Genomic DNA, 27,647 nt, shown 5'->3' on the forward strand with positions numbered 1-27,647 from the left:
GCTATTGTGGAGGGGGCAAAATTCATCCGACCCGGTTGAAATTTGTTACTTGGTGAAATTTGGTACATTGCCCTAATATATGGCCACCATGCCAAAATTGGTCCATATCGGTCTATAGTTATATATAGCCGATCCCCAAAAATAATCTACCAGAACTTTATTTCTATAGAAAATTTTGTCAAAATTTTATTACTATAGAAAATTTTGTCAAGATTTTATTTCTATAGAAAATTTTGTCAAAATTTTATTTCTAGAGAAAATTTTGTCAAAATGTTATTACTATAGAAAATTTTGTCAAGATTTGATTTCTATAGAAAATTTTGTCCAAATTTTTATTCTATAAAAAAGTTTTGTCAAAATTTTATTTCTATACAAAATTTTGTCAAAATTTTATTACTATACAAAACTGTGTCAAGATGTTATTTCTATAGAAAATTTTGTCAAAATTTTATTTCTATAAAATATTTTGTCAAATTTTGTTTCTATAGAAAATTTTGAATTATTTACGTATTTAATCGGCCTGTGTTTGTTTAACCCTTTCGCTACCGATGTCCACTTAGAAGGACATTCGGAAAAGGCACGAAATTCTATTTTCCCACTTAGATTCGATTTATTTCTCGATGTTATTTTAAAGTAAAGGCTTTAATCTAAATAAGCTATAAATATTTCCCATATTGGTGAGCACTAAAATATATTTTTATAAACTTCTTTATTAATAAACGAAAAATACGAAAATTTGAGACAAATTTTCTACTGTATGTCTCTAGTAAATGGACATTTCTACAAAAATTATAGCTGATACTTTTTCGGGTTCTTTTTTGTATTTTTCCCCACACTTTGAAGGATATTATAGGCCAAATAACGCTTCTTTTCGTAAGGCCATTTGGTCACAAATCAAGAATAAAGTTTCCAGAACAAGCTCATATAGCTCTTGAAGTAATTGGGGTAGGATCTCAAAATGACAATTTTTGTTTTACATGCTGTTAGTACTAGTAAAAACAAAAGAAAAATTTAAGTTTTTAACATTAGGTTTATTTCGGTAGTGAAAGGGTTAATATATACCCCGTACTGACTAACTTACAATTGGGAACACGGTGTTAAGAAGTTTTACGATACTTGGCCATCGGCAAGTGTTACCGCAACCCAAGTAATTCGATTGTGGATGACAGTCTTTAGTAAAAGTTTCTATGTAATCAATGGTGGAGGGTACATAAGATTCGGCCTGGTCGAACTTACGGCCGTATATACTGGTTAATATTTGACATTTTTTCGCTCCGACCGGGGATTGAACCTGGGTTTGTTGAATACGAACGCCGTTGAATACGAAATGTCAATTCAAATGTTTGTTATATAATCGCAATATAACACCAAGGCAAAACATTCTAACTACTTCTCGAGATGTTCTCATTAGTATGAATGAAAAAATAAAGAACACTAAAACAAATCTCTCCAGAGGCAATTTTTTTTTTTTATCAAATATGTTTTTCGAAGTTTGTTTTTTATGTTGAACATCGTTTTTACTTTGTTATTTTCGGCATATATTTTTGTAGAAATATAGTTTTCCTATTTAAATTCAATAAAATAATTAAAATTCTCGTAATTTGCAAAACCTTCTTAAAGGACTTCCATGGAAGTTAAAAAGTCAACAGACACGAGTTAAATCCTCGCGGGGGTTAAACTTTTAATTTTATTTTTATTGTTTTGTTTTTATTTTTTTTGTTCTTGATTTTCTAATCTTTTTTGCAACATTTAATTGTCAAAAATTCAAATTTTTGCTTTAAACCGCTAAATAGCGTATTTTCTAAGACTGGTCCAAACGAACTTAATTGGATGTGGAAAAAATTAATGGAAAATGCGGAGATATTCTTTTAAAATAAATTTTTGTGTAAGAACTTCAATTTTTTTGTTGCTAGGCAATGGAAATCCGTATTCGGTATCTTCCTTTTCTTTTTGCAAACATAGATCTAAGAGGGATAAAAGATCCTCAGACGGATGGACAGACTTGTAGCAGTTTTTAAAATCAATTTATGTAATAGCCGTCAATTCACCTATATGGTGGATATTATTTAGTTTTATTTTTATAATTTTGAAAAAACGAATAAGAAAAATTATCGAAATAATATTGAATATCATCCATTATCAAAAAAATCCTCAAGCTTTAATAGTAAATGGGAAAACTGCATCAACATCGATGCAAAAGGAATACACAAAAAAATCAGCAAAGATAACACGAAAAAAAAATACAAAATCAACAGCAGAAATGTTGATTTGTAGTGACAACTGGCAAAGGTGTTGGACATGACAACGACCAAGGCAAGAGTCATGTAAGCGCCACTTACACAACGAACGAAACGAGATAAAAACGTTAGAACTCCACTGAACAAAAAATATAACAACAGGGAACAACAAAAATGGAATACAAAATGTAAGCCACCACAATCAGGCTTGTCCTTTGCCTGTGAAAGAACCATGATGGCTAGCAAAAAAACAAAAAAAAAAAAACAAGGGTCTCTCAAAGGACACCAACTTGAAAGAGGCGGTGGAGGCAATGTGAGAACTCGCAGACATGGCTCTAGCGGGAGGATTTCTTGCAAAATGGAAAAATAACAAAAGTGCAATTGTTATTTATGACAGCAGTGAAGTGGAGCAAAAAAACCAAAAATATACAACTCGAAATTGAAATAGCCTTAACCATGGAAAGCAAACCTTTATAGAATGTGCTTACTTTACGTAGGCAAAGACGTGAAAAGGACTTTGTTATAACGTTTGTTACTATTCGCTTGACAAGAATATAAAACCAAGAGTAAAACTACAAACCAAAGGCTGGAACGAAATATCTAGTACACGGGGTTAGAAAACAAATCTGGAAATTGCCTGATATCAGCAAAGATTTTATGGTAGCCAAAAAAATGGTAGAATGAATATTTCAATCCTAAGTCAAATTTTGTATCCAATGGATTCAGATGTTTTTGCTAGAACAAAGAAGTTTTTCCAACAACGATATTTAAAGCAAAATAAGAGTTGTAGCCTATACACGGCGGCTAATATATATTGCAATCAACTTCAAGTTGCTATCAGTTCAAACCGCTAGTCTGACAGATTTACTCCAGCAACAGTTTGTTTTATTGTTTACACACGCACAAGAGCATTTTTGATTTTTGAATTCATGATGGAATTCAAGCGTATGATTGCTTTATATTTTGCCTACAAGTGACTATCATTAGAATCCTTCAACATTTATATGTTTCTCTCATACTATTTCACGTTACGTTATACTGCCAGTGTTGCATTGTGTCCAAAAAAGGGCGAAAGAAACAACACCAGAAATGATGTAAAATATGAAGGGTCACATTTGATCGAAATCCATGCAGCAGTGATAGGAAACTTGCACGGGAGCTGAAGATATGGCGAGAACAGATGCAACACATATTAAAAAAAAGGAACTTGGACTAAAACCATTGAAGTTCCAAGAAGTGTAAGAGGCCAAACAGGATTCAGCACTATCGCTCTCAGCACGCATCGGCCAATAATGGCTTAAAAAAAGTTCCTCGCTTCATTTGTACCGCACAATATCTACAACATTTTCTGATCTCAATTCGTTAATTTTTTGCGACTTGCACATTTTGGAAAGTTGTAACTAAAAACTGTTCGCCGGGAATGGGCTAACATACCACACAGCCACATTCGTGTAGCATGTAATGGCATTGTCGGCCGTCCAATGCTTTTGGTGCTATATATAGAGGTTATGTTCCCAGATATTTGGACACAATTTGCAAGAATTCTACAAAATTTATAGGCTTTGACTTAAAGTCGGCTACTGCCCTGGGGTGGAACACAACGTGAGTAAAAAACAAGTATATACAGCAGTAAGTTCGGCCGGGCCGAATCTTAAATACCCACCACCATGAACCAAATATTAGGGTTTCCTTTGAAATTTCAGGAGGGCTTGAGGACACTTCCCGAAGATAAATTTAAAGATTTCATCCATGAGGACTATATCAGATTCTGGATTTATAAGAACCATTTTTGTTTGAGTTTTAGAGGAATCATTAACATATCTTGTAAGTGTGCAAGAAAATTATAAAATAACGTCTTGATTTGAAATCTTAAATCTGTAGAAGTAAAATCTGGAAATTTTACATTGAGTTTCAAGCAATTTTCATCATCAGTGCGCCTTCTACACCCTCAAGAAGTGAAGTCGGTCTATATGGAAGCATTACCAAATGGACCTATAAAAACCTAATCCGATACACGTTTTTGTGAGCCTAAAATACCAGAATATTTACAATTTCAGGCAAATCAGATAAAAACTACGGTTTCTAGAAACCCAAGGAGTTAAATCGGGAGATCGTTCTTATGGGGGCTATACTGAAATATGGACCGATGCTCACCGTTTTCGGCACACCTCTTTATGACCCGAAAATACCTCTAGATTTCCAATTTCAGGCAAATAGGATAAAAACTTCGGATTCTAGAAGCCCAAGAAGTAAAATCGGGAAATCGGTCTATATGGGGGCTATACCAAAATATGGACCGATCCTCACCATTTTCGGCACACTTCTTTATGGTCCTAAAATACCTCTAGATTTCCAATTTCAGACAAATTGGATAAAAAATAAGGTTTCTATAAGCTCAAGACCCCAAATCGGGAGGTCGTTTTATATGGGGAACATACCAAAACATGGACCGATACTCACAATTTTTGGCACACGTATTTGTGGTCCTACAATACCTCTAGATTTCCAATTTCCGGTAAATTGAATAAAAACTGCGATTTCTATAAGCCAAAGAAGTAAAATCGGGAGATGGGTCTTTATGGGGGCTATACCAAAATATGGACCGATACTCACAATTTTTGGCACACATATTTGTGGTCCTACAATACCTCTAGATTTCCATTTTCAGGTAAATTGAATAAAAACTGCGGTTTCTATAAGCCCAAGAAGTAAAATCGGGAGATCGGTCTATATGGGGGCTATACCAAAATATGGACCGATACTCACAATTTTTGGCACACGTATTTGTGGTCCTACAATACCTCCAGATTTCCAATTTCCGGTAAATTGAACAAAAACTGCGATTTCTATAAGCCAAAGAAGTAAAATCGGGAGATGGGTCTATATGGGGGCTATACCAAAATATGGACCAATACTCACAATTTTCGGCACACGTATTTGTGGTCCGACAATACCTCTAGATTTCCAATTTCAGGTAAATTGAATAAAAACTGCGGTTTCTATAAGCCCAAGAAGTAAAATCGGGAGAACGGTCTATATGGGGGCTATGCCAAAACGTGGACCGATACTCACCATTTTTGGCACACCTCTTTACGGTCACAAAATACCTCCAGATTTCAAATTTCAGGCAAATTGGATAAAAACTACGGTTTCTATAAGCCCAAGACCCCAAATCGGGAGGTCGGTTTATATGGGGACTATATCAAAACCTGGACCGATACAGCCCATCTTCGAACTTGACCTGCCTGCAGACAAAAGACGAGTTTGTGCAAAATTTCAGCACGATTGCTTCATTATTGAAGACTGTAGCGTGATTACAACAGACAGACAGACAGACAGACAGACAGACGGACAGACGGACATCGTTATATCGTCTTAGAATTTCTCCCTGATCAAGAATATATATACTTTATATAGTCGGAAATCGATATTTCGATGCGTTACAAACGGAATGACAAACTTATTATACCCCCGTCACCATTCTATGGTGGTGGGTATAAAAACATTTAAATATGGACCAATTTTGAGGCAACTTTGCAAAAGTGTATTTATGATTTATCGGTCGATAGATATGTATTATGAGTATAGGCAAATCGGAGTAATATTTACAAGTATTCGACTTAACAGGATTTTATAAGGAAAATGTGGTATTTTAGCCATTTTTGCCCAAATCGGAAAAACATATATATGGAAGCTATATCGAAATCTGAACCGATTTAAACCAAATTGGACATGCATAGTAACTATGTTAATTCCACACCCTGTGCAAAATTTCACGTAAATCGAATCACAGCTTTGACCTTTGTGGTCATATGGCGGAAAATCGAACGAAAGATATATATATGGGAACTATATCTGAATCTGAACCGATTTGAGTTAAATTAATTAGACTTGACAAAAGAACTAAATGTTCTTGTTCAAAATTTATATCTTATTGGGCTAAAAATCCAGCTTCTGATATATATTAGTGTTATATCTAAATCTGAACCGATTTCAATCAAACTTGGCACACTTGACTACAGTGCAAATTGTTCTCCTTGTGCAAAATTTCAAGCAAATTAGGGTAAAACTTTGGCTTCTGGAGCCATATAAGTCCACAGGGGGCGAAAAGATACATAAGGGAGCTATATCTAAATCAGAACCGATTTCGATCAAGTTTCACACACTTGACTATACGACTACAAAAAAAAAAAAAAACTAATAAAACAAGTATATAAAGGGTGATTCTTTTGAGGTTAGGATTTTCATGCATTAGTATTTGACAGATCACGTGGGATTTCAGACATGGTGTCAAAGAGAAAGATGCTCAGTATGCTTTGACATTTCATCATGAATAGACTTACTAACGAGCAACGCTTGCAAATCATTGAATTTTATTACCAAAATCAGTGGCAGAAAATCCGCTTTTTTATCGACAAATTTTGTTCAGCGATGAGGCTCATTTCTGGTTGAATGGCTACGTAAATAAGCAAAATTGCCGCATTTGGAGTGAAGAGCAACCAGAAGCCGTTCAAGAACTGCCCATGCATCCCGAAAAATGCACTGTTTGGTGTGGTTTGTACGCTGGTGGAATCATTGGACCGTATTTTTTCAAAGATGCTGTTGGACGCAACGTTACGGTGAATGGCGATCGCTATCGTTCGATGCTAACAAACTTTTTGTTGCCAAAAATGGAAGAACTGAACTTGGTTGACATGTGGTTTCAACAAGATGGCACTACATGCCACACAGCTCGCGATTCTATGGCCATTTTGAGGGAAAACTTCGGAGAACAATTCATCTCAAGAAATGGACCGGTAAGTTGGCCACCAAGATCATGCGATTTGACGCCTTTAGACTATTTTTTGTGGGGCTACGTCAAGTCTAAAGTCTACAGAAATAAGCCAGCAACTATTCCAGCTTTGGAAGACAACATTTCCGAAGAAATTCGGGCTATTCCGGCCGAAATGCTCGAAAAAGTTGCCCAAAATTGGACTTTCCGAATGGACCACCTAAGACGCAGCCGCGGTCAACATTTAAATGAAATTATCTTCAAAAAGTAAATGTCATGGACCAATCTAACGTTTCAAATAAAGAACCGATGAGATTTTGCAAATTTTATGCGTTTTTTTAAAAAAAAAAGTTATCAAGCTCTTAACAAATCACCCTTTACAGTAGTAAGTTCGGCCGGGCCGAATCTTAAACACCCACCATCATGAATCAAATACAATAGAATCCTTTGAAAATTTGAGGGGGGTTTGGTGACAGATATTTTCCTAAGCAGATCAGTGCGCCTTCTATTCCCTCAATAAGTGAAATCTTCTATATGGAGGCTATATCAAAACATGGACCGATAATCGCCATTTTCGGAACATCTCTTTATTTTCTTAGAATACCTCTAGATTTCAAATTTCAGGTAAATTGGATTAAAACTACGGATTCTAGAAGCCCAAAAAGTAAAATCGGGAAATCGGTCAATATGGGGGCTATATCAAAACATGGACCGATACTCACCATTTTCGGCCCACCTCTTTAGGGTCCTAGAGTACCTCTCGAATTCAAATTTCAGGTAAATTGGATTAAAACTACGGATTCTAGAAGCCCAAAAAGTTAAATCGGGAAATCGGTCTATATGGGGGCTATATTAAAACATGGACCCATTCTCGGCATACCTCTTTATGGTCCTAGAATACCTCTAGATTTCCAATTTCAGGCAAATCGGATAGAAAATACACTTTGTAGACGCCCAAGAAGCAAAATCGGGAAATCGGTCCATATGGGGACTATACCAAAACATGGACCGATAAGCACCATTTTCGGTACACTTTTTGATGGTCCTCAAATACCTCTAGATTTCCAATTTCAGACAAATTGGATAACAACTACAGTTTTTAAGTCCAAGACCCCAAATCGGGAGGTCGGTTTATATGGGGACTATATCAAAACATAGACCATCTTCGAACTTGACCTGCCTGCAAACAAAAAAAGAATCTGCGCCAAATTTCAGGACGATAGCGCCATTATTGAAGGCTGTAGAGTGATTACAACAGACAGACAGACGGACATGCTTATATCGTCTTAGAAAATTTCTCTGATCAAGAATATATATATTTCATGTAGTCGGAAATCGATATTTCGAGGTGTTACAAACGGAATGACAAACTTATTATACCCCCGTCACCATTCTTTGGTGGTGGGTATAAAAACGAAATATTTTTCGACGTTTTTTACTTGAATTATATATCATAATTTCTACTTGAAGTCGAGACTGCTTTTGTAAACATACGTTGTGGTTAACAAGTATTTAAAGAGCTTTAATAGCACATGAAGAAACGAAAAAATTCCAATATGCTTCCCAGTATCAAGTACGCAAAATTTTAATTTAAAAGAGAATTGTATCTTAAATGTATCTTTACTTCAATTCTCCGCTTGTTTGGCCCTGAATAAGTACCAAAATCATTAGTCGAAATATAAAACCTTTGGAACCGTGCAAGCCTTTTTTTAGTATATACTGAAAATTGCTTGCCCTTAGTTAATTTTTTCTAAAATAAATCTACATTAATTTCAATGAGGTTTAAAATTGTTTCGGTGGAACTGCCTTCGAACTTAAAAAATTTTAAAAATATATATTTTTAAAAGCGCTTCTCAATACCTTAAGACATCACATACATGGTGGTACTTTTGATATTCACTCACAATATCTCTAATCAATTTATGATATTTCCTCCATGAATATGATTTTTTCCTGGTATGAGAAATATCAAACACTGAAAAAAAAAGCATTCCCCGTTCCAAAGATGTTGTTTTTACACGAAAGATTTTGGTATTGATTACGAGCCAAAGAAGCAGAGAATTGAAGTAAGGGTACATTTGAGGCACAGTTCTCTTTCAAATTTGAGTTTTGCGTTCTTAATTCTAGGAAACAAATTTTTAATTTATTTATTGTTCAAGTTTTGTTCTTCATGTGCTATCATGGTGGTACTTTTGCTTTTCACTCACAATATCTCCAATCAATTCATGATATCTCCTCCATGAATATGATTTTTTTCCTGATATGAGAAATATCAAATACTGAAAAAAAGCATTCCCCGTTCCAAAGATGTTGTTTTTACACGAAAGATTTTGGTATTGATTACGAGCCAAAGAAGCAGAGAATTGAAGTAAGGGTACATTTGAGGCACAGTTCTCTTTCAAATTTGAGTTTTGCGTTCTTAATTCTAGGAAACAAATTTTAATTTATTTATTGTTCAAGTTTTGTTCTTCATGTGCTATCATAGTGATTTAAAAACGTTTTAACGAAAACTTCAATTTCCAAATTCAGACTCGACTTCAGGAAGAAATTATGCTATGTTTGAAAAAAAAAAAACTAGTCTTTAAAATAATGACTAGATGAACATCTCCTATTTTTAAACGTGTTTTTGGTCTGTTGTTAACATGGAAGAAGTCAACAAATTTAAATACGATTTCATTAATTTTGAAGAATTTTTGACAATATTAAACAAAATTTTCTTTCATTTTAAGAAACCGAATCACTTAATTATAACGACATAACGACTTTATTGAAAAGTTGATCGTCGTTCGTTCATCGAAAAAAAAAAAACTTTATATCAGAGAAATGTGTCTTCTATTCTAAGCAAAAAAAACGCATTCATATTTTAAGGACACGAAATCTTTGGCCTCAGTGTACGACAATATTTTTTTCAATGTACCTTCATTGAATATAAACGAAAAAAAAAAACGTTTTCATCAAACCATAGGGTTGACTATTTATTCGGACAAGCCTTTTCACATATCTTCAAAGTGAAAAAGGAATGCACAAAAAAAGTGATACTTTCACCAAAGGTTTTTGTGGCGCTTGTGATGCATTTCAAGAATTCAAAAGAGAAAACCAAAAAGGAAATAAAACATTACTTAAGCGCATTAAGGACCACACCGGAAATATGGCAGTGATATAACGTCGAATGGCACTGTATGTGTGTTTGGTTGGTTAGCTGCAGCATTCGCACACACACACACTCAAACAAATCTTAAACCACAAAAGCATATAACGTTGAGGTAATGGTAACGAATGTGCTGGTTAAACACTTCACTCACACACACAGAAAGTGAACATATCAAAGGGCAAGTTTAAAAACGTTTACTCGAATGCCTTTACTTACCACGCCCACCCCTTATATAAGGCATTTGGTCATGTTTTATAAAACCGAAGACATAGTAAAGAAGGCCAGAGAATATTTTCTCTCTTGGTGTTTTCTTTGAAAATACCAAACAATTTTTGAAAAGGAAAAAAATATGAACACAAAGTTGCATATATTATTTTTATTGTACATTAGTGTTTTTGCCATGTAAATTTTTTGTTTTTCTTAAAGAATATACAAATTCTTATGTAATTATTGTAGATTTTCTTTTTCTTTAGCTAACTGTTAATTTAGGGAATTGAGGAATTATATCCCAGTAAGAAAGACTTTAAAAATGATTTGGATCCCCAAGTTGTGTCAAGGAAAAACAGGAAATTTTTTATAATCTCCTATAAGTTTCACATTGGCTTATAAACCGGTAATATATTTTCGTCACCTTGGCATTGATTTAGCAATTAAGCCTTGAAGGCTACATTAAATGGAAAATATAAAGTTATGATTTATTTTTTATTGTAGTTTTCACCGTGTACTTCTATTTATCGGCTACTTGTCCTGATGTTTTGGTACTGCGTTTGTTACTTTTTAAAGGATACATTTAGTTGAAAATGAATTTATTTTTATTAATTTTATTCTTTAATTTTCTTTTATATTACTTTCAATATTGGTCGAAATTTTACAATTTGAAAAATGTTATGTAAGACAATATTTTGTGAGTTGTTAATCCTCTCCCAATATTGAAAAAGCTAATTGGCACTTGTATACCCCGGCTTTGGGCACCGTTGTGACAATTGGACAAAACTTTCTATAGAATTAATTTTGACAAAAAAAAAATCCCTTAGGAAATAAAATTTTGATAAAACTTTCTATAAAAATAAAATTCTATAAAATTCTATTCTATAAAAATAAAATTTTGACAAAAATTTTGTATAAAAATTAAAATTTTGTATAAAATAAAATCTTGAAAAAAATTTCAATAGAAAAATTTTCTATAAAAATAAAATTTTCTATAGAAAAATTTTCTATAAAAATAAAATTTTAACATAATTTTGTATAAAAATTAAAATTTTGACAAAATTTTCTTCAAAAATAAAATTTTGACAAAATTTTCTATAGAAAGAAAATTTTGACAAAATTTTCTGTAGAAATACAATTTTAACAAAATTTTCTATAGAAATAAAATTTTGACAACATTTTCAATGGAAATAAAATTTTCTATAGATATAACAATTTGACAAAATTTTTTATAGAAAGAAATTTTGAAAAAATTTTTATAGGAATAAAATATTGACAAAATTTTCTATAGAAATAAAAATTAGACAAAATTTTTTATAGAAATAAAATTTTGACAAAAATTTTTATAGAAACAAAATTTTCTATAGAAATAAAATTTTGCAAAAAAGTTTTTTTTTTTACAAAAATTCCTATAAAAGTCAAATTTTGACAAAAATGTCTATAAAAATAAAATTTTGACAAAATTTTCTATAGAAATAAAATTTTGACAAAATTTTCTATAGAAATAAAATTTTGACAAAATTTTCTATAGAAATAAAATTTTTACAAAAATTTTCTATAAAAACAAAATTTTGACAAAATTTTCTATAGAAATAAAATTTTGACAAAATTTTCTATAGAAATAAAATTTTGCAAAAAAGTTTTTTTTACAAAAATTCCTATAAAAATCAAATTTTGACAAAAATGTCTATAAAAATAAAATTTTGACAAAATTTTCTATAGAAATAAAATTTTGACAAAATTTTCTATAGAAATAAAATTTTGACAAAATTTTCTATAGAAATAAAATTTTGACAAAATTTTCTATAGAAATAAAATTTTGACAAAATTTTTTATAGAAATAAAATTTTGACAAAAATTTTTATAGAAACAAAATTTTGACAAAATTTTCTATAGAAATAAAATTTTGCAAAAAAGTTTTTTTTACAAAAATTCCTATAAAAATCAAATTTTGACAAAAATGTCTATAAAAATAAAATTTTGACAAAATTTTCTATAGAAATAAAATTTTGACAAAATTTTCTATAGAAATAAAATTTTGACAAAATTTTCTATAGAAATAAAATTTTGACAAAACTTTCTATAGAAATAAAATTTTTACAAAAATTTTCTATAAAAACAAAATTTTGACAAAATTTTCTATAGAAATAAAATTTTGACAAAATTTTCTATGGAAATAAAATTTTGACAAAATTTTTTATAGAAATAAAATTTTGACAAAATATTCTATAGAAATAGAATTTTGACAAACTTAGGTTAGGTTAGGTTAGGTGGCAGCCCGATGTATCAGGCTCACTTGGACTATTCAATCCATTGTGATACCACATTGGTGAACTTCTCTCTTATCACTGAGTGCTGCCCGATTCCAAGTTAAGGTCAATGACAAGGGACCTCCTTTTTATAGCCGAGTCCGAACGGCGTTCCACATTGCAGTGAAACCACTTAGAGAAGCTTTGAAACCCTCAGAAATGTCACTAGCATTACTGAGGTGGGATAATCCACCGCTGAAAAACTTTTTAGTGTTCGGTCGAAGCAGGAATCGAACCCACGACCTTGTGTATGTAAGGCGGGCATGCTAACCATTGCACCACGGTGGCTCCCTTTGACAAACTTATAGAATGTCAATTTTTACAAAATTTATTTCAAAAAATTATTACAGAATGTAAATTTTGACAACAATTGAATCAAAAATTTTCTAAAAATAGGTTCAGATTTAAATATATGTATATGGAGTATAATCCTTTACATATAGCACCCAAAAATTTACAGGATTTGGGATGGTACCACATATGTAGATCTACAAAGTGGAATAGGGTATTATATAGTCGGACCCGACCGACTTTATACTTTCCTTACTTGTTTTAAAGATAAAAAATATTTCAAATATTGACTTAAATTTATTTTAAAGATTTTTCATCTTTGTTTAAAAGTTTTGGTTTAATTAATATAACATTTACCTTGAAGTAGCTGTTATAATTCGGATTTTAAACTAATATCCAAAGTTTTGTTAATATATCCAAATAATATTATCCTAAATTTAATTTTGTAGAGCCTGCGTTTAAAGCTAGATAATTCCCATAAAACAGTTTTTATTTTAGAGAAGCCGAATCTTTGGATCCGAATCAGTATTACAACCCTTAAGGAAAGGACAATATTTTTGGATCTTTGTAAACTATCTTTTGAGTGTACATAAAATCGGAGCCTATGTTCTTTATCTTCTATTTTTTCCTGTAATATTTAGTTATATAAAAATATTCTTCATTGGAGATGTGAAAAAAGATGGTCCAATTATACTAGTTTACACTGAAAATGTACATTTGATGAGAAGTGGCATTTCTTATGCATTTTGAACTGCTGAATTAAAAAAAAAAAATGTTAAACAATTTTTTATGGAACAGTTTTTGAAATATCCCGTTATTTTTATTTTTAGTTTTTGTTTTTATTTTTTTTAGTGAAAACAGAGCGAACAACTAAAAATAATATCTCAAAAACTGTTCCATACCCGTAAAACAATTTAATATTTTTTTTTCGAATTCAGCAGATCAAAATACATAAGAAAAGTCACATCTCACCAAATGTATATGAAAAAGAAATTACTTCGTAAACTAGTGTTATTTGTGCACATCTGTTATTTTTAAAATAATTTGATTTATTACAACATATAATGTACAGCTTCTTAATGATGGAGAATTTGAAATGGGGTTTTACCTTAAAGATATTCCCAAAAAAAGATTCGAATAATTTCTAAATTTCAATTAACTTAATTAATTTTCCTATATATAATATAATAAAATTTAGTTTAAATATTTTTCATGAGTCATCCCACTCATTTTAAGTATTTTTAATTTCTACCCTACCTTTAAATTTATACTTCATTGTTGGCTTCGCTTTTGATGACCATATTTCGTTTGATTTCCCTTTGCCTCTTAGATATTTAGATTTTTTCATTCGTTTGGATATATCTGCTCAATGGAAAGTTCAAGTCCATATTGCAGAAATATATTTTTTTTTGTTTATTGTACTTTCATTACAATTGAACATTCCTTGGTGCAATTATAACAATGCCTATTTTGCATGTCAAGGTAACATTTGCTAGAATTCTTACTAAATGACCTTTAAAATTTATGGCATTTTTAAGCAGTAGCAACAGCAAACAGAAATAGTCAGTAAAACAGTTCATTTTCATTTTTTTTTTTTTTGCCGCAGTACATGAAAATCATAGAAGGTTTATATGTACACTGTTATAGGAAAAAATTAAAGAAACATATAAGGGGATATAATGAAAATAAAATAAATTTTGAAAAATGTCTGTAATTAAAAACTTGGCTCGGTTTACCTGTATAGAGGTCTAAAAACATTTTTCTAATCAGAAATAATTTGCAAATTTAATTTTTTTTTTTATTTTTATGAGCAATGAATAGGGAAATATAGTTACGTCAAAAAATAATTATATTTTGCTACAAAAAATATATATAGCATTAGAGGAATATAACGAAAGATATTAAGGTTAGCGATATACCTTCTCTTTTCAGAGTAATAAAGAATATAAAAAATTGTGATTATAAAATTACCCCGTTAGGTTATAGGTTAGGTTAAAGTGGCAGCCCGATTAAGTTTCAGGCTCACTTAGACTATTCAGTCCATTATGAAAATTACCCAGTAATGTAACTTAAAATTGATAGGGACTCAGGACCAAAGTCTAAAATCTATTTGGGCTTAAATTTCTAGCCTTTTAATTTTCAGCAATTTGCTTCACAGGTTCGCTTAAAAAAAAATTTAATTTACATTTTGTTCTCTTTTTGTCTCGTTTCAAACGTACAATTTGTAAAAACTTTTTCTTTCACTCTTTTGGTACTGAACTTTTCTCAGAAATCATTGCACAAAATAATATAATTAAAGAGAAAAAACAATAAAAACAATTTTAGAAACAAAAATAAATCTATACAGTACCTTTTAATTGTAGTTTTGGCGGTGAATAAACAATCGATCCTTGAGAATCGGTATGAAAATAAATATCAAAATAGGCTAAAAGGTCTGTAAATAAAAAGAAAAACAAAAGAAAACAAAAAAAATGGCCATATTTACTTCATCCTCAAAGAAGAATAAAAGTCAACAAAAAAATCATAACGTTTTGTTGGAAAATAAAAAAAGACAATCAAACCAAAGGCAAACCATTTAAAAGAATTAAAAGAAACAAAAACTGCTACATTATAACCTAGGGGTAAAATTGTAAAAATGTGAAACAAAAATACTGCTACAGAAGATCTTTTTTGCCATTTCTAAATTAAATAAACAGAAAAATTATACATATCTACATACCAAAGGAGAAATGAAATATGAAGTAGGAAAAAAAACAGGAAAAAGAAAATAAACAAATTTTGTATATTAAATAATATTTTGTGTGCATTTCTAAGGGAGTGAAAGGAGACTCAGTTTGAGTAGGAAGTTCTGTAGATATTTGTCCGGGAACAAAATATATATTCTTTACTAGAGCTACAAAAGTGTGAGTCAGTGCAAATTTGAAATAAAAAAAATATTTGCCAAGATCCGTTTCCTGTTAATACATTTAAATAAAAAAACACTAAAATGTTTGTAGTATTTCACTTGGATTTTATTTATTATTCTACAGAGATTTAATCCTTAACCTTGGGGTTTGATTGCAAGCCAAATGCGCACCTTCCTTATATTAAAGGCAAATTTAAGAAAACTCTCCAACTATAAATTTAAGCTCTATTAAGGTGAAACAACAATACATAACTCAATTATTTTCTCTTTAAAATATTGTAATAAAGTCTTTCGCAAACCGAAAAATTTTGTTTAAATTTGTAAATTACAAAAGTCATTTCAATGTCAAAATATACTTTCTTAGATTTAAATAAAAGATGTAACATCTTCAAAATAAATATTCGCCTATACACAGAAAAAAATATTATTTATTTATTTATTGTTTATTTTAATCATACAGTAAATGTATGATAAAAAAGAAAAGGGAAAAGTAGCATTGGCTGCTGAGGCCATCAGCTATTAAAAAAAATATATTTTGTCATTAATCACGAAATTAATTGATCCAATTAATTTCTAATAAAAATGTCTTCAATCACAAAAATGATCGTATAAGTCACCAAAGTCAATTAAAAACAAGTACAGACGACCGTAAGTTCGACCAGGCCGAATCTTGTGTACACTCCACCATGGATTGCATAGAAACTTGTACTAAAAACTGAATCCCAGCAAAAAAAAGTAGTGAAAAGTTCATTTTTGAATCCGGAAGTGGTGCAAAATTGGCGCAGAAGCGATGAATTTAACATGGGCTTGTCAAAGGGCGGATGTCCACCATTTCCACAGCCGTTGCACTGAATTTGCTTCACTTCTTAAGGTGTGATGCGATGTTTAGGATGTAAATTAAAACAAGTATATACGGCCGTAAGTTCGGCGAGGCCGAATCTTATGTACCCTCCACCATGGATTACGTAGAAACTTCTACGAAAGACTGTCATCCACAAATTTCAACCCACATGGTTGTTAAATATCATATACTGCCACCACATACCAAATTTCAACCAGATCGGATGAATTTTGCTTCTCGAAAAGGTACCGGAGGTCAAATCTGGGGATCGGTTTATATGGGATCTGTATATAATTATGGACTGATAGGAACCAATTCCTGCATGGTTGTTGGATACCCTATACTAACATCACGTACCAAATTTCAACCGAATGTAAAGAATTTTGCTTTTCCAAGGTGCTCCGGAGGTCAAATCTGGGGATCGGTTTATATGGGGCCTATATATAATTCTGGACCGATATCGACCAATTTTTACATGGGTGTTTGAGGCCATATATTAACATCACGTACCAAATTTCAACTGAATCAGATGAATTTTGGTCTTCCAAGAGGCTCCGGAGGTCAAATCTGGTGATCGGTTTATATGGGGGCTATATATAATTATGGACCGATATGGACCAATTTTTGCATTGTTGTTAGATACCATAAACTAACACCATGTACCAAATTTCAGCCGGATCGGATGAAAATTGTTTCTCTTAGAGGCCTAGCAAGTCAAATTTGGGGGTCAGTTTATATGGGGGCTATACGTAAAAGTGGACCGATATGGCCCATATGCAATACCATCCGACCTACATCAATAGCAACTACTTGTGCCAAGTTTCAAGTCGATAGCTTGTTTCGTTCGGAAGTTAGCGTGATTTCAACAGACGGACGGACGGACATGCTCAAATCGGCTCAGAATTTCACCACGACCCAGAATATATATACTTTATGGGGTCTTAGAGCAATATTTCGATGTGTTACAAACGGAATGACAAAGTTAATATACCCCCCATCCTATGGTGGAGGGTATAAAAATTTGTTATATTTTGCCAAACAAATAATTTTTTATATTTTTTATGATTTTTAATGCATTCTATCCTTTGTTCGACAAGTTTGACCTCAAATATTTCAAAAACTTCGCATTTTTTCTAGAATGGATTTAGCATTTTTATCGACAAAATTTTAATAATTTGTTCCATTTTATTAATTTTTACTATATTCTTAATTTATTTGAAACAAGCAAAAAAAAAACTGAAATTACTCATTGAAAATATGAAAACAGCGAGTTATAAACAATTGAATTAAAATAACTTCTTGTGTAGTTAAATTAAATAACATCTTTGGGAGGACATTTTTGGAAGTGCTTTTAAAGTTGTGCCTTTAGAAGAACTTCCAATTTTTTTTGCTGGGATTACTTGGGTTTCGGTAACACTTGCCGATGGCAAGGTATCTTAAAACTTCTTAACACCGTGTTCTCAATTGTAAGTTAGTCCATACGGGGTATATATTAAACAAAAAAAGGCCGATTAATTACGTAAATAATTCAGTTTGACAAAATTTTCTATAGCAATAAAATTTGACAAAATTTTCTATAGAAATAAAATTTAGATAAAATTTTCTATAGAAATAAAATCTTAACAAAATTTTGTATAATAATAAAATTTTGACCAAATTTTTTATAGAATTAAAATTTTGACAAAATTTTTTATAGAAATAAAATTTTGACAAAATTTTATATAGAAATAAAATCTTGACAAAATTTTGTATAGTAATTAAATTTTGACAAAATTTTGTATAGTAATAAAATTTTTACAAAATGTTCTATAGTAATAAAATTTTGACAAAATTTTCTATTGTAATAAAATTTTAACAAAATTTTCTTAACTTTAAGGAAAATTCGTTTTAAGGCATACAATTTTAGAAGAGGAATACCTTTTCAAATATGAGTATCCTAAATTTTTGGGAGCCACCGTGATGCAATGGTTAGCATGCTCGCCTTGCATACAAAGGGTCGTGGGTTCAAATCCAGTTTCGACCAAACTTCAAGAAGTTTCTGAGAGTTTCAAAGCGTGGTTTCACTGGAATGTGGAACCCCGTTCGGACTCGGCTATAAATAGGAGGTCCCTTGTCAATGAGTTTCACATAGAATCGGCCAGCAGTCAGTGATAAGAGAGAAGTTGACCACCGTGGTATCACAATGGAGTGAATAGTCCAAGTGAACCTGAAATATCGGGCTGCCACTATACCAAACCTAACTTATCATGAATTTTATAAAAAAAAAAAAACAATTATGAACTTTACTTTAGCCCTGGTGCAAATTTTTATACACTCCGCCATAGGATGCACAGAAAAATATATTACGAAAAATGTTCCAATTAAAATTTTAATTGAGTTTTCAAAAATATTTAATTGATTCAACAAATTTTTAATTGAAACAAAAATAAATCAAACAAATTAATTGGATCAGTTAATTTTTGAATGAACTCATACTATCATTTCGATGATTGAAGACATTTCAATAAAAAAATTAATTGGAGCAATTAATTTCGTAATTAAAGACAAAAAATATTTTTTTTTTTTTGTGAGGGGTGTCATTGCGTTTGTAACACATCTAAATATTAATCCCATACCGCATAAAGTATATATACTCTGGATTGTGGCAAAATTCTGAGTCCATGTAGCGATGTGCGTCCGTCCATAATTATGTATTTGGCCGATCCCCATATTTAGTTTCCGTAGATTAATGGAGGTCCAAATTTCATTTGATCCAGTTGATCACCAAAATGCAAAAAAAAATAGCTATATCGGTTTATAATTAAATATAGCACCCATATAAATCGAGCTCCAGATTTTACTTCTTGAGCCTCCTCAAAAAAAAAAAAAAAACAAGTATATACGGCCGTAAGTTCGGCCAGGCCGAAGCTTATGTACCCTCCATCATGGATTGCGTAGAAACTTCTTCTAAACACTGCCATCCACAATCGAATTACTTAGGTTGCGGTAACGCTTGCCGATGGCAAGGTATCTTAAAACCTCCTAACACCATCTTCCTAATTGTATGTAAGTCCATACGTGGTATATATTAAATCAAAAAAGATCGATCCAATACGTATATAATTCAGTTTGACAAAATAGACATAAAATTTTTACAAAATTTTCTACAGGAATAAAATTTTAACAAAATTTTCTATAGAAATAAAATTTTCACAAAATTTTCTATAGAAATAAAAATTTTGACAAAAATTAAATTTTAACAAAATTTTCTAAAGAAATAAACTTTTGACAAAATTTTCTATAGAAATGAAATCTTGGTAGATTATTTTTGGTTCGAGTGGCAACCATGATTATGAACCGAATAAAATTTGAACAAAATTTTCTATAGAAATAAAATTTTGACAAAATTTTCTATAGAAATAAAATTCTGACAATGATGAAAATTTTATTATGAACCGAATGAAATTTTAACAAAATTTTCTCTAGAAATAAAATTTTGACAAAATTTTCTATAGAAATAAAATTTTGGTAGATTATTTTTGGCTCTAGTGGCAACCATGATTATGAACCGATATGGACCAATTTTTGTGTGATTGGACCAATTTTGGTATGGTTGTTAGCGACCATATACTAACACCACGTTCCTAATTTGAACCGAATCGGATGAATTTAGCTCCTCCAAGAGGCTCCGGAGGTCAAATCTGGATAACGTTTTATATGGGGGCTATATGTATATAATTATGGACCGATATGGACCAATTCTGCCACGGTTGTTAAAGATCATATACTAACACCATGTTCCAAATTACAACCGGATTGGATGAAATTTGCTTTTCTTGGAGACTTCGAAAGCCAAATCTGGGGATCGGTTCATATGGGGTCGATATATAATTATGTACCGATGTGGACCAATTTTTGCATGGTTGTTAGAGACCATATACCAACATCATGTACCAAATTTCAGGCGGATCGGATGAAATTTGCTTCTCTTTGAGGCTCCGCAACCCAAATCTGGGGATCGGTTTATATGGGCGCTATATATAATTATGGACCGATGTGGACCAATTTTTGCACGGTTGTTAAAGACCATATACCAATATCATGTACCAAATTTCAGCCGCATCGGATGTAATTTGCTTCTCTTTGAGGATTCGCAAGCCAAATCTGGAGATCGGTTTATATGGGGTCTATATATAATTATGAACCGATGTGAACCAATTTTTGCACGGTTGTTAGAGACCATATACCAACACCATATACCAACACCATATACCAAATTTCAGCCGGATCGGATGAAATTTGCTTCTCTTTTAGGCTCCGCAAGCCACATCTGGGGATCGGTTTATATGGGGGCTATATATAATTATGGACCGATGTGGACCAATTTGGTTGTTAGAGACCATATACCAAATTTCAGCCGGATCGGATGAAATATGCCTCTGTTAGAGGCTCCACAATCCAAATCTGAGGGTCCCTTTATATGGTGGCTATACGTAAAAGTCGACCGATATGGCCCATTTTCAACACCATCCGACCTACATCGATAACAACTACTTGTGCCAAGTTTCAAGTCGATAGCTTGTTTCGTTCGGAAGTTAGCGTGATTTCAACAGACGGACGGACAAGCTTAGATCGACTCAGAATTTCACCACGACCCAGAATATATATATACTTTATGGGGTCTTAGAGCAATATTTCGATGTGTTACAAACGGAATGACAAAGTTAATATACCCCCATCCTATGATGGAGGGTATAAAAAAATATCATCCGATCTCAAAATTTGACAAATTTTCGCATTTATAATTGAATGAATGTAAGATTCTTATTCTATACTCGTGTCATAATTTTAATATTGTAGATAGATCAAAAGTTTCCAGAAAAATGTCTTCATTTTAAAGAAACTACATCTTTGGCTCAGAATAATTACCAAAATCGATAAGTGAAGGTTAAAATCTTTGCATCCAAGAAAACTAGTTTTGAGTGAAACCGGCAATTGAACATGAAAAATTCCATATTACGTTTAAAAGAAATTTTGAAAAAAGCAATTCTCTTGATTAGAATTTCATTAAAGTTTCTCAGGTTCAAGCAATCAGTAGTAGGGTGGCTTAACTTCTTTTCATTTTAATTAGGTTTCATCTCGCATTGTTTTTCTTTATCTAATTTCTTGAAATTTAAATCCCTTGTGACTCTGTGATCTCTTTAGAGAATTTTTATGGTATTAAAATTCAAAATCTTTGTTTCGCCTTTCATGGTGCTGTTGTCATGGTTATTTTCATTTTAACTGCAGTGCAGTTATTTGCTTGACATTTCTCTCTTTGCGTGTTTTTTGTTTTATTAGTCGCTTGAATAGCAATATGTGTTTTTGTTTGTATAGTTTTCTTTGGGATGCGATTGTATGGAAATGTTATTTTCCTTTATGTCGCAATCCTATTCCTCGAAATGTGTGTTTCTCTATGCGATATGCATATGTGTTCCGTATGCATATTTGAATGTAAGAGTTAGTGTATGCGACTAAATTTATTTATGCGTGCTGCTCATTGTCTGTGTGTGTGTATGTGTGTTGACATATGCTAATTTGTCCTCTGTTGTTTTATATGGATGGCTTGTGTGTATGAGTGGTTTGGGTTGTGTCCTTAATTGGTTAGTTTCGTCTGCTGTCTCTGAGAGGCCGGTTCCAATGTTTTTTTCCTGCATTGCTGTAGTTTGTCTTCACCAGAAGGAAATGTTCAATTTACACTGTGCGTCATAGGACAGCTGACAAATGGTATTTGCAAAATAATATTAACCACATTATTTTGTTGTGGCTATTTAGGTCTTGTCGGTTTACAAACAAATTGTGGAAATAAATATATTAAGATGGTGAATGTTGATAATTTCATGCTTTTTTTGGCGAAATAGTAATTTAATAAAAGTTTATGGCAAATATTTTTCGTAAACTTTTCAATACAAAAACAAGTATATACGGTCGTAAGTTCGTCCAGGCCGAAGCTTATGTACCCTCCACCATGGATTGCGTAGAAACTTCTACTGAAGACTGTCATCCACAATCGAATTACTTGGGATGCGGTAACACTTGCCGATGGCAAGGTATCTTAAAACTTCCTAACACCGTAATATATATCACATAGTCCATACGTGGTATATATTAAACTAAAAAAGGCCGATTTTATTTCTATAGAAACTTTAAACTTAATTATATACGTATTTATATAATTAAGTTTAAAGTTTCTATAAAAATAAAATTTTGACAAAATAAAATTTTGACAACTTTTTCTATAGAAGTAAAACTTGGAAAAAATTTTCTATAGAAATAAAATTTGGAAAAAAATTTCTATAGAAATAAAATTTTGACAAAATTTTCTATAGCAATAAAATTTTGACATAATTTTCTATAGAAATAAAATTTTTACAAAATTTTCTGTAGAAATAAAATTTTGACAAAATTTCCTAACATTTTCTATAGAAGTAAAATTTGGAAAAAATTTTCTATAGAAATAAAATTTTGACAAAATTTTCTATAGAAATAAAATTTTGACAAAATTTTCTATAGATATAAAATTTTGACAAAATTTTCTATAGAAATAAAATTTTTACAAAATTTTCTGTAGAAATAAAAGTTTGACAAAATTTTCTATAGAAATAACATTTTGACAATAATTTCCATAAAAATAAAATTTTGGTAGATTATTTTTGGCTCGAGTGGCAACCATGAATATGAACCGATACGGACCAATTTTTGTGTGATTGGGGATCGGCTATGTATAACTATAGACCGATATGGCCTATTTTGGCATGGATATTAGCGGCCTTATACTAACAAATTGCAAATTTCAACCGGATCGGATGAATTTTGCTCCTCCAAGAGGCTCCGGAGATCAAATCTGGGGAACGGTTTATATGGGGGCTATATATAATTATGGACCAATATGGACCAATTCTTGCGTGTTTGTTAGAGACCACATTCTAACACCATGTTCCAAATTTCATCCGGATCGGATGAATTTTGCTCCTCCAAGAGGCTCCGGAGGACAAATTTGGGAATCGATTTATATGGGGGCTATATATAATTATGGACCGATATGGACCAATTTTTGCGTGGTCATTAGAGAACATATACCAACACCATGTACCAAATTTCAGCCGGATCGGATGAAATTTTCGTTTCTTAGCCAAATCGGGGGATCGGTTTATATGGGGGCTATATATAATTATGGACCGATGTAGACTAATTTTTGCATGGTCATTAGAGAACATATACCAATACTATATACCAAATTTCAGCCGGATAGGATGAAATTTTCGTTTCTTAGAGGTTCCTCAAGCCAAATCGGGGGATCGGTTTATATGGGGGCTATATATAATTATGGACCGATGTGGACCAATTTTCGCACGGTTGTTAGAGACCATATACTAACACCATGTACCAAATTTCAGCCGGATTGGATGAAATTTGCTTCTCTTAGAGCGATCACAAGCCAAAATTGGTAGTCCGTTTATATGGGTGCTATACTTAAAAGTTGACCGATATGGACCAATTTTTGCATGGTTGTTAGAGACCATATACTAACACCACGTACCAAATTTCAGCCTGATCGGATGAAATTTGCTTCTCTTAGAGGCCTCGCAAACCAAATTTGGGGGTCCGTTTATATGGGTGCTATACGTAAAAGTGGATCGATATGGCCCATTTGCAATGCCGTCCGACCTACATCAATAACAACTACTTGTACCAAGTTTCAAGTCGATAGATTGTTTCTTTCGGAAGTTGGCGTGATTTCAACAGACGGACGGACGGACGGACGGTCATGCTCAGATCGACTCAGAATTTCACCACGACCCAGAATATATACCCAGCAAAAAAAATGGAAGTTGTTCCACAAACATTTCTTTTGAAGCCCATCCCAGAATCCCCCATCGAGTTTTTTCAACTTCCGATGCAGTCCTTTTGGACAAGTACACAAACATGGTGGAGGGTACATAAAATTCGGCCTGGCCGAACTTATGGCCGTATATACTTGTTATATCTGGAAATTACTCGCATTTCCAAAATGTGACCATTTAATAGTTTCTCTCTCTCAATCTCCATTCACCCTGTAAATTTACATTTACACCATATAAATACATATGTATATGTGTATGTAAATAAATAAAAATCTATGTCAAGGCTGATAACATTCTCTTGAATTTACGTATAAATTTACACTTGCACCCATTAACGGAGAAGTACACGTACATACACACACACACACACCCAGAGAGACATAAATGACTTGTGCATGCGGGAGTTACGAGAATATGACATACACTTTTTATTGTTGTTGCCATTGTTAATGCTAGTGTAGCTATTTTGATTGCAGCACAGTGGTCGGCATAATACACCAAAAAAAAATTAAGGTCATGTCTTTCTCCAAGACATGACAGCAATACTTGGTACCATTGCAAATCAAGTAGCCTACTGTTAGTCATGATTCCATCACTGACCTCCGTATAATCTGTAAAGCCATCGGCCTCTATTATCACTAACACCATCAACTGCAGCCACCCACTTAAGTGTAAACTTTCATGGTAATACAAATTCATTAGGTTTGTCTTCATATACATACATACATACATACATATGTGCATACACTCACACAGAGTTATTCTCATATAAAAACACATTTCCATTAAAGATGTGCATATTTGTATATTTGGTTTGGCTTTCAAGTGCAGCAAACATCAATTTAGAATGAATAAAGCATTAAAATGTTTGAGCTCATTCATTGTACAAAATATTTTCCTTCGTTTTGCTTGAAATAAAAAATATGTACAATATATTCGAAATGTTATTAAATATAAGTATATTTGTGAAAATTAGTTTTTATTGGTTTGAAGTTCTATTTTTTGGAATAAAAAAATATTTTTCACTTTGAAAATTATACGGTAAAATTCAGCATATGCTGCAAAGCCTCTTGAATAGTTACAAATAAGTTTTCTTTTTATTTTGTCCATTTTTGTTGTCTTATGGTGTGTTTTATTAAAAAGCTTCCTTATTAAATGAAGCCCGCCTAAAGGCAGGCTTGGGCATTATAGGGTTAAAACTGTCATCCACAAATGAATTACTTGAGTTGTGGTAACAGTTATCGATATTAAATAATATTAAATCTCCTTAACATTGGCTTCTAAATTGTATGCTAGTTCATATGAAGTCTACACTGAAAAAAAATATTGTCGTGAGGTCAAAGATTTCATGTCCTTAAAATACGAATGCAAATTTTACTTAGCGTAGAAGACGCATTTCTCTAATATAAAGTTTTTTTCCTTGTACAAAAGTCAATAAACTTTTCAATAAAGTCGTGTTGTCCTTAGTAATTGAACTTAATAATGGGTATCATAACATGAAAGAAAAATTTTTGGACTATGTTCAAGTTCACTTTAATAATTCAGAAAAATTCTTTAAATTTAATTAAATTGTCTTTAAATTTGTATCATGACTACAAAGCAAAAAATCGTTCAAAAATAGGACGCCTTTATTTTAAAGGTGTTTTTTACTTGAAACATAGGATAATTACTACTGGAAGTCGTGTCTGAATTTGGAAAATAAAATTGTCGTTAACTTCTTTTTAAAGGACTTTGATAGCATATGAAGAAAAAAAGCTTAAAAAGCGAAAAATTAAAATTTGCTTCCTAGAGTCAAGTACACAAAACTAAAATTTAAAAGAGAATTGTGTCTTAAAAGTATCCTTGCTTGAATTCTCCGCTTCTTTGGCTCGGAATCAATACCAAAATTGTTAAAGTAAAGACAAAATGATTGGAATCGGACATGCTTTTTTTTCAGTGTATGTTAGATAAAAAAGCACAATAAATTCCTATGTGTAAATGACCGTTTTGCATAAATGAGTCTATAAAAATAATTATGTATGGCTATGGCTTTTTGAGAGCCAAATTTCAATCGGATCGGATGAAATTTTCTCTTCCAAAGAGCACCGGTGGTCTAATTTGTGGTTCGGTTTATATGGGGGCCATATATAATTATAGGTCAATATGGCCAATTTTTAAGGGGTTGTTAAAGGGAATATACTAACATCACGTGCCAAAATTCAATCCGATTGAATGAAATTTGCTCTTCCAAGAGTCTCCGTATGATTTGGAGATTGATTTATATGAGGGCTATATATATAAGTATAGACTGATATGAACCAATTTAGACATGGTTGTTAGAGGAGATTGTACTAACATCACGTACCACATTTCAACCGGATCGGAAGAAATTTACTCTTCCAAGAAGCTCCGGTGGACTGATATGAACCAATTTGTGCACGGATGTAAGAGGGCATTCACTAACATCACGTACAAAATTTCAACAAAATGGGATGAAATTTTCTCTTACAAGAATCTGCGGTCAAATTTGGGGATCGATTTATATGGGGCTATATATATATATATATATCTATAGACCTATATGAACCAATTTACGCATGGTTGTTAGAGGAGAATATACTAACATCACATACCAAATTTCAACGGGATCAGATGAAATTTGATTTGTCAGCAGTCTCCGTAATGCAAATCGGGGGATTGGTTTATATCGGTACTATATATAATTATGGACCAATATGGGCCAATTCTTGCAAGGTTAGTAGAGGGCATATACTTACATCACGTACCAAATTTCCGATCGGATAGAATGAAGTTTGTCCTTTCAAGAAACTACGGTGGTCAAATCAGATATAAATACATTTTTTCACGGACGTAAGAGGGCATATACTAACATCAGGTACCACATTTCAAAGGGATCGAATGTGAGTTGCTCTTCCAGGAGTCTCCGTAAGTCAAATCTGGGTATCGGTTTCTATGGAGGGTAAATGTAATTATAGACCGATATGGGTCTAAATTTTACACGAATTTTAGAGGGTATAGAATAATATCACGAACAATCTTTCAACCGAATCGGATGAAATTTGCAGCTCCATTA

General features: G+C 32.0%; 1 protein-coding gene across 4 annotated transcripts in view; it reads right to left on the bottom strand.

Moving 5' to 3' along the window:
- Positions 1-27,647, bottom strand: part of tutl (immunoglobulin superfamily member turtle) — a 478,391-nt gene that overhangs the window by 75,728 nt on the left and 375,016 nt on the right. For 3 of the 4 annotated variants that reach the window (XM_075296786.1, XM_075296784.1, XM_075296787.1), the window contains one exon: positions 15,317-15,400. The exons of the other annotated variant lie outside the window; for it this stretch is intronic. In XM_075296786.1, the coding sequence (XP_075152901.1) occupies positions 15,317-15,400 (84 nt within the window). The remainder of the gene's footprint in view (positions 1-15,316; positions 15,401-27,647) is intronic. 4 annotated transcript variants of the gene reach the window in all.

Source organism: Haematobia irritans, chromosome 2 (genome assembly GCF_050003625.1).
Source record: "Haematobia irritans isolate KBUSLIRL chromosome 2, ASM5000362v1, whole genome shotgun sequence".
NCBI lineage: Eukaryota > Metazoa > Arthropoda > Insecta > Diptera > Muscidae > Haematobia > Haematobia irritans.